At 42.9% G+C, this 16,901-nt stretch overlaps 1 protein-coding gene across 1 annotated transcript in view; it reads right to left on the bottom strand.

Annotated features, from left to right (window-relative positions):
* The window catches only part of Lama3 (laminin subunit alpha 3), a 265,360-nt gene that overhangs the window by 28,751 nt on the left and 219,708 nt on the right, over positions 1-16,901 (bottom strand). Inside the window, exons 53-61 of the mRNA XM_008847651.3 lie at positions 15,798-15,940; positions 12,812-12,982; positions 10,197-10,348; positions 9,888-10,050; positions 9,334-9,467; positions 7,690-7,834; positions 4,945-5,064; positions 4,121-4,254; positions 227-344 (exon numbers count right to left, since the gene is read on the bottom strand). Coding sequence (XP_008845873.1) covers positions 227-344; positions 4,121-4,254; positions 4,945-5,064; positions 7,690-7,834; positions 9,334-9,467; positions 9,888-10,050; positions 10,197-10,348; positions 12,812-12,982; positions 15,798-15,940 — 1,280 coding nt within the window. The remainder of the gene's footprint in view (positions 1-226; positions 345-4,120; positions 4,255-4,944; positions 5,065-7,689; positions 7,835-9,333; positions 9,468-9,887; positions 10,051-10,196; positions 10,349-12,811; positions 12,983-15,797; positions 15,941-16,901) is intronic.

The following is a 16,901-nucleotide window of genomic DNA, read 5'->3' as shown; positions in this document are numbered from 1 at the left end:
CTGTATCTCTTCACTGGAGATGATGCACACCATTAGTGCAGCTCAGAAAGAACCTGGGTCTGCGTTTCTATGGAATGTTACAAAGCTTCTGTAAGGTTTCTATGTATAGGTATTCTTACTTTCCAATGTACTTAGTTCACTGCAGTGCCATGGGCCACCAGTGTGTAGATGGAAGTTGGGTTCATTGCAATGCAACCTGTCTCAGCGTTCTGGACCCTGCACTTACCTTCCAGTCTTCAGAACACTTTTTGGTGACTCCCACAGTGTCATTCAGTCTGACGACCCCACTGGTTTTCTTCAGATTTTTCATGCAGCCTCGGAAAGCAGGTGTAGAAATGTTAAACCTGATGAGGGACACAGAAAAGGAACTTCTGTCATGCAGGGCTCCCCTGAGAACTGCTCTCTAGCGTTTCCCACCCATCTACAGGCACAGTCTATTGTCTGATTTCTGTTCCCATGCGGGTTCCTTTGATGGATGCCCGCCATGTTGCTGGAAAAGCTACTTCCCTTCTGTGTGTGCCTGCATTCTCAGCTTTAAAACTACAGACAATGAGCCGGGTGTGGTGGTGCACCCCTTTAATTCCAGCACTCAGGAGGCAGAGGCAGGCAGGCAGGTCTCTGTGAGATTGAGACCAGCCTTGTTTACACAACGAGTTCCAGGTCAGCTGGGCCTACAGGGAGACCCTGTATCAAAAAAAAAAAAAAAAAAAAAAAAAAAAAAAAAAAAAGACAATGATATGTACAGAACAGCCAGTGCCCCCCAAAATTTAAAGATACACTGTGTCTAGAACTGCCCACCCCCTGCCTCAAAGACAAAGCACTACACTGCATGGAGGATGGAAAAATCTATGAGCAAGTCAGTAAACTGCATAAATTACACAAATATGCATTAAGAAACCTATAAACAGCACACCAGAACCAGGAATGTTCTATTTTTCTGTGAACTCAGAAGAAACCAACTGTTACTTTTTGGTTCTGTTCAATTCCTGAATATGTGACTTGATTTAATGTACAGGAAGAGCGTGGAATGATGGTGCACATGGGCAACAGAGCAGGGAAGCCTGGGCTCAAGTTCTGCACATGATTAAACAAGCAACTTCAAGTCCCCATGCCGCCATTTCCTCATCTGTACCAAGAGGACATGCTAGTCTGATTCACGGAATTGTCAGGTGAGTAATGTAGTGTGCGCAACACAAATGGTGCTTGGGAACAGTGAGGACTCCTTGCAAGACAGCAGGGTCACCTACCACACATTATTATTTACCTACCTACCTACCTACACACACACACACACACACACACACACACACACACACACCACATATATTACTATCTACCCTACATACACTACCTTTACATTACTCTCCTATCATTATACCAGCAAATGCTTGAGTGTTTTGCATATGTGTATATATGTGATTGTGTGTGCATGTGGATGTGTCTGCTCATACATGTGCATGTAGAGGCCAGAGGTCAACATTAGGTATCTTCCTTTATTGCTTTCCACCTTTTTTGGTGGGAATTGGGGGGTGGGGACAACGAGGTCTGTCACTGAACCCGAACTCAACGATTCAGCTAGACTGGCTGGCCAGCAAGCCCAAGGAAATCTCCCCGTCTCTGCTTCCCAGCACTAGGATTACAGCATGTGCTGCCATGCCTGGCTTTTTTCATGTGGGTACTTGGGATCTGAGCTTGGGTCCTCACGCTTGAGCAGTAAGCACTTTACTGACTGAGCCATTTCCCTAGACCCCACACAGGCAATTTCTACAGCAGCTCTTCGTATGTGGCATCCTGCCATTCCCCTTGATCTGACTTCCCGATCTGCATGGAGCTGAATTCACATAAAACATTAATATGCATGAAGTGACTGAGGTCCTGGCAAATATTAGTGTTTCTTAAACAAATGCTGTATTAAGAAAACCCAGTGCTAATTTCATTACAAATCCCTAAGGTGGCTCATGTATCTAAATGGAAAGGTATCAGTCTTCACTCTAATCCAGTCCATTACAAACAGTGGAGCTATGTAGAATCTGCATAAAAGTAAATTTCATTAAATGGAAAAGGAAGAAAGATATCTTCATTGGTATTGTGGCATGGCTTAATTGTTTTATAAAGATGACTGTGTGTGTGTGTGTGTGTGTGTGTGTGTGTGTGAGAGAGAGAGAGAGAGAGAGAGAGAGAGAGAGAGAGACTGCATGCCATGTGTGTACAGGAACCTGCGGAGGCCAGAAAAGGGCATTAGATCTCCTGGGACTGGAGTTACAGGTGGTTGTGAGCTGCCCCACATGGGTGCTGGGAACTGAATTACATCCTCTGCAAGAGCAGCAAGGGCTCTTAATGGCTGAGCTGTCTCTACAGACCCATATTTTTATATCCGTTATCTCTTACCGCCTGAGGGTCTAGGCTCCCATGATTCCTTCAGGATGCAAGGTTTGAACACACTTGTTGGAGGAACAGAATTATGTTGGGGGTACGTGTTGTTCTATCTGTGGCTTCCTATGTTGGGATGTGTGTGCATACTTGAGGTCCTTCTGTCCTCAAAAGTTTCTCCAACTCCCTAGCTGTAGTAGGCAGATTGCAGGGAGCAGTAAGTGACCCTAAACTTAGTGTGTGGAGTACTAAGAAAATGTAATGTTCAACAGATTCCTGGACTGTGCTTTTCAAGTGATCTTTGTTTTATGTTTTATAATGACACTCTGAACACAAAGCCTCCAGGAAAAATGTCCTGGTCAGTGTCAGGTCCTCCGGTGCTGTCAGGAGTGACTCGCTCCTCTCCCAAGCTGCAGGTGCGATTCAGACATGTGACTTCTGATTATTATTAATGTAATATTTTATTAATTCTTTGAGAACTTCATATATGCATTTTGATCATATTCACCCCAATTCCTCCCCCTAGCTCCTTCTAGACCTACCTCCTACCCACCAACCCCTCCCAACTTCATGTTCTCTTTTAGAAAAAAATTTTTTTTCGAACTCACTGAGTCCAATTTGTGCTGCCTGTGTATGCTTCAGTGTGGGCATGGGGCTATCCGTTGGAACACAGCCTTCCAGGTCTGAAAGATAACTAGCTCTCCCTCCCCTAGCAGTGGGATTTCTGATTATAAACTCACACGAGTCATTTGAAGATCTGGGTTGCCATTTTAAGAATGTATGCTCCAGAGAGAGAGGAGGAAAAACACCCATAGAATTCCTTGAGCAAAGCTGCCTGACTCAGGAATGACTCCGGTGTGCTTTGCTGTGTTGGGTGTGAGTGCCCCAACTCTCCTCAAGGGCCTTCTGTTTACGCTGGAGTCTTTGCAGTGGGGGGCAGAGGCAGGGGGGTATGTTGTTGCCCCTGTAGAGGTTGGCTGTGGAAGAGCTACAGGGCTCACTGGACTGCTAAAGCCCCACAGGAAGGACAAGACAGGCCAGAAAAAAAAAAAATCACATAGCACTTAACTTTTGAGGGGATAAAAGGCCAGGAAAATCTATCCCCTCCACTTTCCATGTTCTTGTGATTTTAATAAAAAAAAATACAAGTATAAACTTATCCAGAAAATGGAGGCAGCCTCTTGCTTGCAAGCACATAAGTCAGACTGCAACAACAATCCTGTGTGAATCTATATTTGTGAAGTTACACACCTATCCATGTATGTCTTTAGTGGATAAGGCCACAGCCTCATTCTGTGTTGCATGGCAATGCCAACCAACTGAATTCTTTATGGTGTCTCTCCTCCCAAGAATGACAACGAGGAATGTGGGTGACACACACTTCACCCAGGTCCCCACATTTGGATGGCCAGTGTCACTGGTTCAGCACTTACAGTGACTGCACTATTAGTACTGCAAAGTGAACTGCTGTGGCTGGAATCAAAGGGGGGAGACTAGAATTATTGGCAGTAATCACTGCAACTATGAGAGGATCTGCTTTGATAAAACCCATCTCACATGGGGCTGGTGAGATGGTTCATTAAGGGTACTTGCCCCAAGTTTGAGAACCTGAATTTGATCCTCAGAACCTACATGGTAGAAAGAGATAACAGATTCCTGCAGGTTGTCTTCTGACTTGCACACATGTGCCATAGTTCCCTCTCCACCCAAAATAAAATAAACTATTAAAAAACCCAGCATATCATCTTACTTTTCTCTGATTGCAATCGGAATTCCTCCCAGATAATACGTGCTGAAATCAAATATCTCCCCTTCAATTTCAATGCTTTGGCCATTCACAGTGATCCGCAAGAGTTTTTGGACTTTTCCAATTTTGATCAAAATCTGAAATGAGTGGGAAATGAATTAGCAATCAATGAGCGATGAAAGAATTCTATCTGTAGTGACTTAGAGTTACTGTGGCTGTTTTGTTTTTTTTTAACTTCAGTTTTGTTTATATGTATACATAGAAAGAAGGCTGCCCAGTAGCAGTTTGGAACAAAAATCTAATACTAAAGCATTTGTGTGTGTGTGTGTGTGTGTGTGTGTGTGTGTGTTAATATCTTTATATGTATGCAAGTACATGTATGTGTTTACATCTTTACGTGTGTGTGTGTGTGTGTGCACGTGCACACATGCATGCATGTGTGCCCAGAGGCCAGAAGATACTTTGGATGTTGTTTCTCAGGCACTGTCCACCTTTGTTTTGAGGCAGGGTCTTTCACTGGCCTGGAACCCACTAAGTAGTCTAGTCTGACTGGCCAGTGAGCTCCAGGGATCTGTTTGTCTCTATAGTCCCATTGTTGGGTTTACAAGTATATGCCACTGGGGCTGGAGAAATGGCTCAGTGGCTAAGAGCACCAGTTTCTCTTGCAGAGGACTTGGGTTTGATTCCCAGCACCCACATGGTGGCTAACAACCATCTGTAAACTCCACTTCCAGGGGAATCCTACACCCTCTCTGACCTTTGAGGGTATTTCATTTCTTTTTAAAGGTCCATTTTAATAATTCAAATAAACAACTTCAAGGACATACCGAATGATCTTTCCCATTGTTGATGGTGTCTCGAATGCCTTTCTCTTTGGGTGGCTCTGAATTTAGTTTGTATCTCACCATAAGATTGCCATCTTCTAGATTCAGCGATATGAAATGATCCTGGAGAATGGAAACAAGGCAGGTAACTAGGAGACCCCACTGAAGGAGAACCGACGTACTGGAACTCCAGGGAGTCTCAAATCACTCGGCGCCATCAGATTGATCTGCTAAATGAGCTAAGAGGAAGACCAGTGCTGAGTTATGAGACATAACTCACTGAAGGCACAAGATAGCTGAATAGTGTCAAACATGTGGACCATCGTGGTCAGCACCCAGCACTTAGGTCAGGCCCATACATGCCAGCCAGGGTCCTGCTTTTATTCTGTCTCACCTAGAACCAATATGCAGAATGGAGACAGAAAAGATACAGATCATTACAGTTGTTAAGGAATGTGAGTTCTGCCTGTTCGAAAGAGATGAGGGTCACTCAATCCCCAGATGTTTTCTGACTGACTCCTGCCTCACATGCCCTCTACTTTCTGGTTCAGTGCTGGGGTCCCTCTGGGGTCCTGCACAGTTCTTCTCTCTGCCTGTTCTGACTTGATAATCACAGTCACTCCTATGTTCCCACATCTGAGTCATTCCTGACCTTCCTTTCCTCCCATCCAATCAAGTCTTAGGAATTTGTCCCTTAACTCTCTCCTGCCGTATCCCTAGTCTCAGTCAGACTGCACAGCCATAGTCTCCCCATGCTTCCCTCCAGATCACCTTCCACTCTGCAACCAGAGCAGCCTTCTGATGTTGCCAATGAATACACTAACTCCCTTTGCTCTCAGAACACAGCCCAGGCTCCTCAGCATATGCTGTGAGGCACTGCCCGCCTCTTCTCTCTTTGTCCCTCAGCATACCCCTCTGACTCCACAGGCTACCTTTCTACCCCTGAATGGTCCTGCCCTTCCCACTGCCAAGCCTTCTTTGTGCCCCTGACCCAGCTTGATTCCCTTCTAATTGTCCACCAGGCTTCAGAGGAGGCCTCCTTTGTTCAAGAAAGACTGATGTCACACATCCTCATTTCCCTTTTGTGCTGTACCTCAAAATTGTGATGAATTAATAATGAACCTATCAGAAGTATACCTTTGTACAATACTAGTCTTTCCCTCTAGAGGGCAGGATCTGGTCTGCCTTGGTCATTACTGCCTCCTGGTCATGAAGTAAGATATACTTTAATCAGTTATTTCCTTAGTGGTCAGAAAAGGTGAGGCTTGCTCCTACCACTTTCCTACGATAGGAAGGCCTCTCTGCAAAGTCCAAGGCCTCAGTCCTCATCTAAAAGTCTTTCAGTGTGGATCCTAAAACCTTGTCCTGAGAGTCAACAGCTCCTGAGCCAGGTAACACCAGCTCCCTGAGAGTAACGAGCCTGTACTTAGCAGCAACCCTGTGGGTCACGTCTTATATAATGGCATTATGTAAGTTTTCCTCTGGCATAAATATGATTTCTGGTTCTTGGTGCCCAATAATTTATAAATGTAATACAAGTTGAACATCTCTAATCCAAACAATTCAAAATAGGAAGTTCAAAATTGAACATGTTTGTTCGAGCTTCAACATGAAACCACAGTTTTGATAGCTTAGTGCACACAAACTTTATTTGATGCACACAATTGTTAAAAAAATATTGTATGAAATTACCTTATTGGCTATGCATATAAGATGTATATGAAACATACTTGAAATTCATGTTTAGACTTGGTTCCCATCCCCGATTTCTCTTTATGTATATATAAATATTCTACAGTGAATAAAGTCCAAAATATGAAACACTACTCATCTGAGCATTTTGGAAAAACAGATCCTCCACCTGAACAAAGACCTTGTTTTGGAGAACAACTGCCTTGGGCTAAAGATGCTGGATAACTGTTCAGTTCCCTGCATCCTTCAGGCTGGTTGACATCAGAGCTAAGGAACCAGACCAACCCCAGAGGAGAGAACTGAATTAAGTCTTTGTCCCTACCCTGCAAGTAGAAGGGTCTGGTAAAATCTCAAGTCTTATATTACCCCACATTCTCATATTGAGCCCTGTGGGCTGATGAATATTTTTCTAGAAACTGCTTGTAAGAGTAACTATCAAAGATCCTGTTTTGGGGACTGAGCCACTAAACCCCAGCACAGTAGGAGAATCAGAGCAAACAAGCCCACTCTTGTAGATGGCGCTAATGAACCTGAGTGGACTGCCTCTTTGGAGTCACCTAACCTAGTAGATGTAAGAATGCCCCAGACTTAGGCTGCTCCAAAGTATGGAAGTTTCCATGTCTTGGGAAGTCAGGACTCAGGCTCATAAAGATGTAACTCCCATAGCCTGTCAAGAATCAGACCAAGGTGACAGAGGCAGGAGGTCCACTCAGCTAGATCTTGGGGACCCCAGGAGGTCTTTGCTTGTTTTGAGGCAGAATGAATACATTATTAGGCAAGCGGCCATTTTCACAGCCTAATGCAAACAGGATGAGAAGTGACCCCTGCCCCATTTTCGGAGCATGATCTTAAATTCCTGATCCTCTCTTCTCATGAAAATTCACTCATACTCTCCCCAACAGAAAGAAAACATGACTGGTCAAGGGAAAGGATACAGGTTACATTGGCACATTGTTTTCCAAATCTTCATTGGTTGTTTACAACAACCCAGTTATCCCCAAATTGCTACATGCAGTGGCTACAGTAGGTGGTATCTGGATGCTTGATGTAGATTACCTGGTTTTCTGCAAAGAACAGCAAACCTCTGCCCACGGTGGTCTGGATGGTCTGGCCAAAGGTCGGGAAGGGAGCATTTGGTTGAGTCGGAACACGAGCGTAGCCTGTACCTTCAAAGTAATTTTTGTCTGACTCTTCCTTTCTCCTGTCAACATCAACCAGAAGTTAGCAGGCATGCTTATTAAAATGAGATGCTGCTAGTTGAAAAACAGAGCTAGGAACACACAGTCTAAGTGTCATAATTTTGTAGAAAAAGAGGAAACACTCCTAAAATGTTCAATTTTTTCTCCTGATATGCTCTTAGCCCCTGCTCAGAAAAGAAACAGTAAAGAGTTCCTTGTGGGGGCTGGGGAAATGGCTCAGCAGGTAGAAGTTGCTGTGCAAGCTTGAGGACCCGAGTTTGGATCCCCAAATCCCACATCGAAGGCAGGCATGACAGCACACATCTGTACCCCAGTGTTAGCAGGATAGAGACAGGCAGATCTGGTTGCTAGCAGGCCATCCAGTCTTGTCTAATGCAAGCAAGCTCTGGGCTCAGAGAAAGAATATGTCTCAAAAATAAGGTGGAAGACACCCAGAGTCAACCTCTGGCATCCACATGTGCACGTCTGATTGTACCTGTGCACACATGCATATACTATACACACACAAAAGGGAAGCAAAGAGTGCCTTCTGGTAATGTATGTTTAGCAGGAAGTGGCTTATTAGCTGAAAATCTTGAAATGTAAGAAATTATTCATTTTAAGTATAAGCGTATCCTGAGACACAAAGGCTTGATCTGCTTCATATTGGAATATCCAAAGTCCTTTCAATTGTAGGGATGGCTTGAAGTTCAAAGCAGCAATTTTCAAATAGGTGCACGTCAGAGTACTTAGAAATCATCCACCTTGTAAATTGCTGTTATTTAAGATTTAGAGTAAATATATAATTGTGTGCCTAAACAATCTAATAACATCAATTAGTTTGTGGTAGGAGGCACTAAATATTTAAGAAGGGTTCAGTTTTTTAAAATTGTATTTATTAGCACAGGTTGATCTCTGTGAGATGGAGGTTAGCCTGGTCTACATAGTGAGGTTCTGGCCAGCTGGGGCTATAGGGAGACCCTGTCTCAAAACAAAACAAAACACCTAAACCAAACCCCAATTATATTGTATTTATTATTATCGTGTGTGTGTGTGTGAGAGAGAGAGAGAGCGAGTGAGCGAGAGAGAGAGAGAGAGAGAGAGTGAGAGAGAGTTGTATATGAGTGCACTCCATGATGGTACATGTGGAGGTCAGAGGACAACTTTGTGGACTTGGTTCCTCCTTTATGTAGGTTTGAGGATCAAATTCATGTCGTCAGGCTTATGCAACAAGTGTATTTTACTCACTGAGTTGCCTTAAAAGCCCCAAAGATTTACTTTTTAGAAACTGATAAAACTATCAATCTGATGCCTTACACAAACTAGGGAGACTGCCATTATCAGATCTTAGAGGTGGAGGGAGTGTTGCCTGCAGGTTGAGTGTCACCTGCAAACAGAGATTAAGCAGCACTGACCCCAAGCAATGACACCACCACCAACCTCCTGCCCACCCCTGCCTTAGGCGTGCAAGTACGGCAAGTTCCCAGTCCAGCTCCAGGGACCCTGTTCCAGGCTTCATCACCTTCTGCAAGGCTCCACTTCGGTTGTGTTGAGATTGAAAGTTTTTTTGAAGTTGTACAAGCTCAGAACATTTTCATTGAGGTCATCTAACTCGATACAGCCTTTGTATGGAGGGAATCTTAGTCTGTTGGGAAGCTGCAAATGAAATAAATCTTTCATGAGGATAAGGGATAATGACCATGTTTACATAAAATAAGACTTTCAGCAGTCAATATAGCATAAAGGTGGGAAACATGGACCCTGGCTTCACCATCTAAAAGCTGTCAAAATTTGGGTGAGTTATCACCCCCACCCCCGCCATCTTAGTGTCTTCACTTATGAAGTGGGAATGATACGGATTCTTAAATTCACTAAATTAAATAAAATTCATACACTTAAGCTTAGAACAGTGTACACAGAAAGTACGTCTTAGCTCTTATCACTAGATGTGCAACATGCTTTAAGAACATATGGTTAAATCGATTTGACACAAAATTACTTAAACTACAGATGGGAGATCATTACAGAAAATTAAAATTTAAGTATTCTACTCAGTGAAACAGCATTGATACTTACTTGAAAATCAGGTGGGTAACCTCCAACATAAAATACAACATTTTCGGGGTCCAAATTAAGGAGCGTGTTGCCACTGCTAACCTCCATGTCGTACACTCGAGGGACTTTGGGTTTATTGGATGTGGCTTCTTTAGTGTAATTAAGCTTTGCAAACTGATAGATTCTGTTGAACATTAGATAATAAGGTTATAAGAAAAGTTAAATAATCGAAAACCAAGGTGCTAAAACCAGGGTTTGGCAACACATGAGAACGTAAGAGTTTGGTGAGACAGGCCAAGCTGACAAAGAGTGAGAGTTATCAAACCATACCTCTGGAATTTCACCCGGTCCATAACGGCCTCCTGAGTCTCACTTTCAGTCAGAACCTGGTCTACCTGGAGTTCGGCTTCACGATCTCCAAGGTTGTAAACACATGTGAGCTGACCATCTACTACTGCCATGCCAATGTAGTCCTTGGAAGCCTGGAGACATAAAGACCACCTCAGAGCTTGATCTTTCTTTTTTAATAAAACAAAGTTGAGGTTTATTAAAGATTTTTTTTTAAACAGGGTCTCCCTGTGGTCCCAGCTGGCCTAGAGCTTGCTATGTAAAACAGGTTGACCTTGATCTCACAGAGATCAGCCTGCCTCTGCCTCTTGAGTGCTGGGATTAAAGGAGTGAGCCACCATGCCTGGCTCTAAAGATATTTTATAACAGAGTTTAAGCACAATGGTTAAGAGAAAGTGAGGCATTCAGAAAGAAATGGGTATGAAGAAAGAGTTGCCTCAGAACTTGCCTCTCATTTTTCCATATCAAGAGGATCCTAAAAGTTTGATTACATAAAATAATGGGTTTTATGCAATAAGCTTTGGGCAGCCAGAATAAACAAAATGCATCCTCTTCTAGAACACTTGCTTACTAATGTCTGTGTGTCTGCTCATGTTTCAGTGGTCTGATTTACTGAGTTTTGCATTCGTTCCATCTCTAATGGTTTGCCAGCACCTATCACAAGGGTGGTCCAAGCACAGACTCAGCTGCCTATTAGTGTCTCATCAGCAAGGGAGACGGACCATTCTGCTCTCCCAGTGCCATGCCATGCTCTACTGGTACTTTGTACTGGCCTCTGCGGTGACCTTTCTACACTGTCATGGTCAATTCTCTGAGCATCTTTCTTCCCTGTTAGAATGTGAGAGTCTTAAAGAAGAAACGGTTTGGAAATTGTGCTAAAATATACAAAGAAAAAGCCTGCCACTTTAACTATTTATAAGTATACACTGGCATCCAGAAAATTCAAGAACTGAATTTTAATCATAAATATAAACTGGCACATAATAAGGACAGTCATCCCTCTGTATCAACAGGGGACTGGTTCTAGAAACCCTGGGGATATGTAAATCTGCAGACACTTGTTCCAAATGGTACAGCATCTGCCTATAGTCCACGTACATAAAATATTTTGCACACTTTAAAACATTTTAAAGCTATTTATATCTCACCTAATGCAAATGTTATGTAAATAATTGGTATAATGCATTGCTCAGAAAGAATGACAAAAGACCGTATGTGTCCACGAGAGGTGCGAAATTCTGTTTTGTTTTGTTTGAAACAGAACCCTGTTTCATGTAGCTCAAGTTGGCCTGGAACTCCACATGTTGTCCAAGGATGATTCTGGAATTTCTGATCCTCCTGCCTCTAGCACCAGGGTGCTGCGATTGTGAATATGTGCCACCACCCTGTTTTAGGCAGTTCTGGGGATCACACCCAGGACTTCGTGCATACTAGGGAAGCACCCTACTAACTGAACTACATCCTCAGACCCTTCTCTGAATATTTTTCATTCATAGATATTTGAATCTGTGACTACAGATGGCTGATTGTATAAGGTATCAATTTGCTGAAGGCATAAAGTAATCTACATTTTGTCATGATACAAAGCAAAAAGTCACTGTATAAAGAAACTATAAATGCAAGACTACCCACTTGAAGCATGAAAAGGCAGTCAATGACAGTGTAGGTTTTAAGAATCCTTAACTAATCCTAGCACCAGGGAGGCAGAGGCAGGTAGATCCTTGTGAATTTGAGGCCAGCCTGGTCTATATAGCAAGTTCCAGGACAGCTGGGGCTATACTCAAAAAGACTGTGTGTGTAAAATGTCCACTACTGATGACTAATGATTTCCTAATCAGATAGAATTTCCAAGAATCATATTTTATTTTACTTATTTATTTTGGGGGCATGTGCCATGCACACATGTGGCGGTCAGAGGACACAGCCACTTTTCCTTCTACCATGTGGGTCCTGGGGATCAGCCTCAGGTTGTCAGGCTTGGTGGCAGGTGCCTTTATCTTGTCTGTCCAAGAACCATATTATAGATACTTCTATTTCAACCCAGTCAGTACTCAGCTTCCCCCCCTAACCCTTATATTAAAGACACATAGTTAAAAGGAGGGACTAACCAATCAAAAAGCCTATAATGGTAATGGCTTACTGAGTTTAGGATGATAAGGCGATCATAAAAAGTTTAGGCTCTGTTTTGCTCCAGGTCTCATCTGTATGAGGTCCCTACTCCTCAGACTTGGGGAATGGTCTATGGCTGGTCTTTCTGGAAGAGGTTGGGGCCACAGTTCTTGTGAGGAGGAGCCATTGTTGATTTCAATGGAGGCTTAATATTGATGCCCTGGCAGAGTGGGGAGGGAGTGTTGCTCCTGCACCTATAAATGGGTATGTGCTACATGTATACACATGTGTGCCCACATTCTGAGCCCACTGGGTAAGGCTTCTCATCAGCAGCTTAACATCCATGATGGACGGGAGGTGTCTCATAGGGGAGTAGTGGGATCTGTTGATGCTTTTGTGGGATTTCCACTGATGAGTCGTGCCACAAGTCTCAAAGTCCCATCTCCAAAAACCTTATAAAAATAAAAGAATGTCCAGGCAGTACTTACATCCTTATTTCCAAGGTACATCACAAACATGTCCTCAGTTCCCCCATTCTCTCTTAAGTTAGGTCTTTGCAGAAACAAAGACAGAGATGTGTATCCTTTCAAATCTTCCAGATCATTTGGCAACCGGACTTCAACACCAGATTTACCATTGAACCTCATGGGAACCGCGACCTGTGAAAAGAATAAAGTGTCAAACATTCTCCTGTTTGAAAGAAGATGTGGTTGCAGAGAGAATGCTGTAGCAATCCCTCCTAGTGACGCATCATCTTGTCCCAAGTCGTTCTGGTAGGTGGCAGGGAAGGGTGGTATCTCCTAGACCCAGGTTATAAACTCATCGAGTTGTCTGCAGAGCCAGTTCATAGGCCATCCATTCTCAATGCTTATTAGTTGGAGGTCTTTGAGAATTGCACTTAGACCTCTGTGCTAGCGATGATGATGATGGCGATGATGATGACGATGATTTGTACACTAGAAGGATTTTGTGCAGGGGAGTTACCATGTCTGGAAGCACTTGGCATGGTGCCTACATATGGCTATGTGTGTTCTGCTCTACAATATTTTGCCTTATTCCCTTGAGACAGGGTCTCTCGCTGAGCTGGGAGCTAGTCTGGCAGCCAGTGAGCCCCAGCCATCCTCCCGTCCATCCCCACCCCCAGTTCTGTGGTTACAAGCCAACTGCAGCCATGTCTGGCCTTTTACATGGGCACTGGGGATTCAAACTCAGAACCTCATGTTTTCACAGTAAGAGCTCTGACCTACAAGCCATCTCCTCAGTTCAGCAACAAATATACACATCTATTAATGTTGTTTATTAGTGCTATTTTGATCCGTGTGTGTGTGTGTGTGTGTGTGTGTGTGTGTGTGGTTATCTTTTGTTTGGGTTTTTGAGGCAGGGACTCAACTGAGGGCCTCAAGTATGATAGGTAAGTGCCCTGCCACTGAGCCATATCCCCCTCCAAGAACTGGGTGTTTCTAAGATGTATAGCTAACATTTTAGCAAAGTCCGAGAAGCCACTTTACAGTGGCTGGTAAGCAAATTGAGTTCAGGATGTGGCTTAATAATTTCTGTCTTCATTGGGTGTGCCAGTGTGCACAAGGAATTCAAAAGCCTTTGCTTACCACTTTTTAGTTATTTCCCACTAATGTGGCATTCTATCTGCCAGGAGCTGTTCTGCACCATCTCATTTAACTCTAACAATCTTCTGCGGCTGTTAATATTATTAACCCTGATCTACAGATGAAGAAACTGAAGCACAGAGCAGTGAAGCAACTGGCCAAGGCCTTACAGCTCATAAGTGACAGAGAGAGAATTAAACGAAGATGGCCTGGCTTGGTTAACAAGCCCTTAATCACTGCAGTATAAAACACTTTAAATATTGTTGAATAAATTAGTGAACCAACACACACACAGGAAAAGCTATAGGTATACTTCTACTTTTTTTCTTTTTTTTCTTTTTTTTTATACAGAGTTTCATGTAGACCAGGCTGTCCTATGTAGCCAAGGATGACCTTGAACTCCTGAGATTATAGGTGTGGACCACCGTATCTGGTAAACATTCTTTTCATTTGTATTTTATAAAGCATGTACAGTGTGAAGAGGGTAATTTCTGCCAATTGTGTCTTCTGCTTTTAGTTTTGATACGACAAAACATTTTATGTTGCTCATATTTGTCTTTTTTAGAAGAAAGTGCTGGTTCTGATGCCTCAAAGAAGCAATACTGAGCCCAGAAATCAACTTCAGTGCCTCCAGGGCGATGTGCCATTCTGACTTGGCTTTCCCACCCACTTTCTCCAGATAACGCTCATGAGGTTGGCCGGAACTACTTGGAAACATAAGGAATTTTCTTTACAGTAGTTCCTCCACTTGCGGTTTTGCTTTCCAAGGTTTTAGTTATCTACAGTGAGCTACAGTTCAAAATGAGTAAAATGGAAAGTTCTAGAAGTAATTAAGTCATAAATTTTATGTTCTGTATCATGTTAATTAGAGTAATAAAAGCCTTACTTCATCTCCTTCTATTCTGCCTAGGACAGGAATTATCCCTTTATCCAGGGTATTCGGGCTGTATATACTTTCCGCCTGTGGTCATTTAGTAGCTGTCTTCATTATCAGATCAACTGTCTGGGTATTGTAGTGCTTGTGTTCAAGTTGCCCGTGTGCAGAAACCTAACTAATAGCACACCACGAAGCCTGCACTGTTGGCCTTGTGTCATCTCATCACCCAGCACTATGTCATCTCACGTCATCACAGGAAGTGTGAGTATGGCATGATTAGATCTTGACAGAGACCACATTCCCATAACTTTTATTGTCGTATACTGTTATAATTGTTTTATTAGTAGTTATCACTATTAGTCTTTTTTCTTGATGTATATGAGAAAAAACATAATATATATAGATTTGGGGACTGTTCGTAGTTTTAGCCATCTACCAGGGATCTTGCAATATTCCCTTATAAATAAGGGACGATTGGTTTAGGACAAAGTAAATACAGGTATCAGGAATTCAAGGAAATAATGTTAAGTGAAAAGAAGGAAGACTGATGGACTGTTGTTCTAATGATGGTAAATTACTATGATCCTATGTCCCCAACCTCAACAAAGACGGACCCACCACTTTTGAGTTACAGGAAAATAGGTTCCATGCAGTATCATATTCATACACTCTGACCATAGACCCCTCACTTGACCTTGCAATTACAGTTTACAAAGTGAGGCCTGGGAGAATACCCTTCTTCCTATCTGTGTGACTTCAATGGATGGAAAAGGTTTCTGGTGTCTGATGTACCAGAAGATCTAGGAGACAAAGGTTGTGTGCATTTATGAAGGGTAGCAAAAGAAAAATCAACTTTCATATTTAAAATCAAAGACTCTGGAGAATACAGACAGACAATTCTTGTATAAATAAAAGGCTTTCCTGCCTTGATGAATGTGGTAACTGACTTACCAAAGAACCAACAGCGGCCATGAGAGAGTGAGGAATACCCACCTTATTTGCGGCATCTCTGGCCTGCTGAATTAGTTCTCGTATTCGGTCCACGTTGTCAGAGATATTTCCCAGGGGCAAGAGTTGTTGGTTGATACTTTCAATCTTGATCAACAGATCAGGCAATTTCCTGGTTAGTTTCTTTACTGTTGATGAGATTAGAAAATGGAAATTTAGCATAGTGTACTGACAAAAGATTAGATACAGATATTTGTGCTGAGAGTATTTGTCTATTGGAAACTTTGGGAATAGGATCAACCATAACCAGTAATACTCTCTCTAAATGCATCATGATTTTTATTCTATGATGTAGGCCTCAAGTCATTTTCCTTGATCACTATAGGAAAAAAATACTTGTTTTCTTATCCTTTAATATCAAACATGATGTAATAAATAAATAATGAATGAGACCTTACCACTCTAGAAAAAAGAAAATCTCTATCACTTGTCAATGGATTAAAAAAAAACTGGGGAGATGGCTTAGTGGGTAAAGTATTTGCCCTATACGCATGAGGACCTGCGTTTGAATTCCCACCACCCACATAAAAAGCCTGGCACAGCAGTGTACACCTGCTGTTCTAGCACTGAAGAGATGGAGACAGGAGGATTGCTGGGGCTTGTTGGCCAGCTAATCTGTATCATCTCCAGATATGAGCTCCAGGTTCAGTGACAGACCCTGTCTCAAGGCATCAAGGTGGTGGGGAGATGGTTCAGTGGGTAAAGCACTTGCTGCTCAAGAATGAGGACCTGGGTTTGAATCCTCAGAACCCCTATAAGAAAAAGATGTGCTGCATGTGTCTATAATCCCAGTGCTCCCATGGCAAGATCAGGGGCAGAGACCAGAGAATCTCCAGAAGTTCACAGACCAGCCAGCCTGGAATATGCAGTGGTGAACAGGAAACTAATCAAAACAAAGTGGAAGGCAAGACTGACACCCAAAGTTGTCCTCTGACCCCCACAAGCACTCCATGGTATGTCCATGCACACACACACACACACACACACACACACACACACACACACACAATCTTTTTAAAGAATGGAAGGATTCCAGGTGTGGTGATATACACCTTTAATCTCTGCACTCAGAGATAGGTCTCTGAGAGT

The sequence above is a fragment of the Nannospalax galili genome, unplaced genomic scaffold (genome assembly GCF_000622305.1).
Source record: "Nannospalax galili isolate Female #2095 unplaced genomic scaffold, S.galili_v1.0 scaffold162, whole genome shotgun sequence".
In the NCBI taxonomy this organism is placed as follows: Eukaryota; Metazoa; Chordata; class Mammalia; order Rodentia; family Spalacidae; genus Nannospalax; species Nannospalax galili.
The sequence above is the reverse complement of the archived record's forward strand: the minus strand, read 5'-3'. Positions and strand labels throughout refer to the sequence as shown.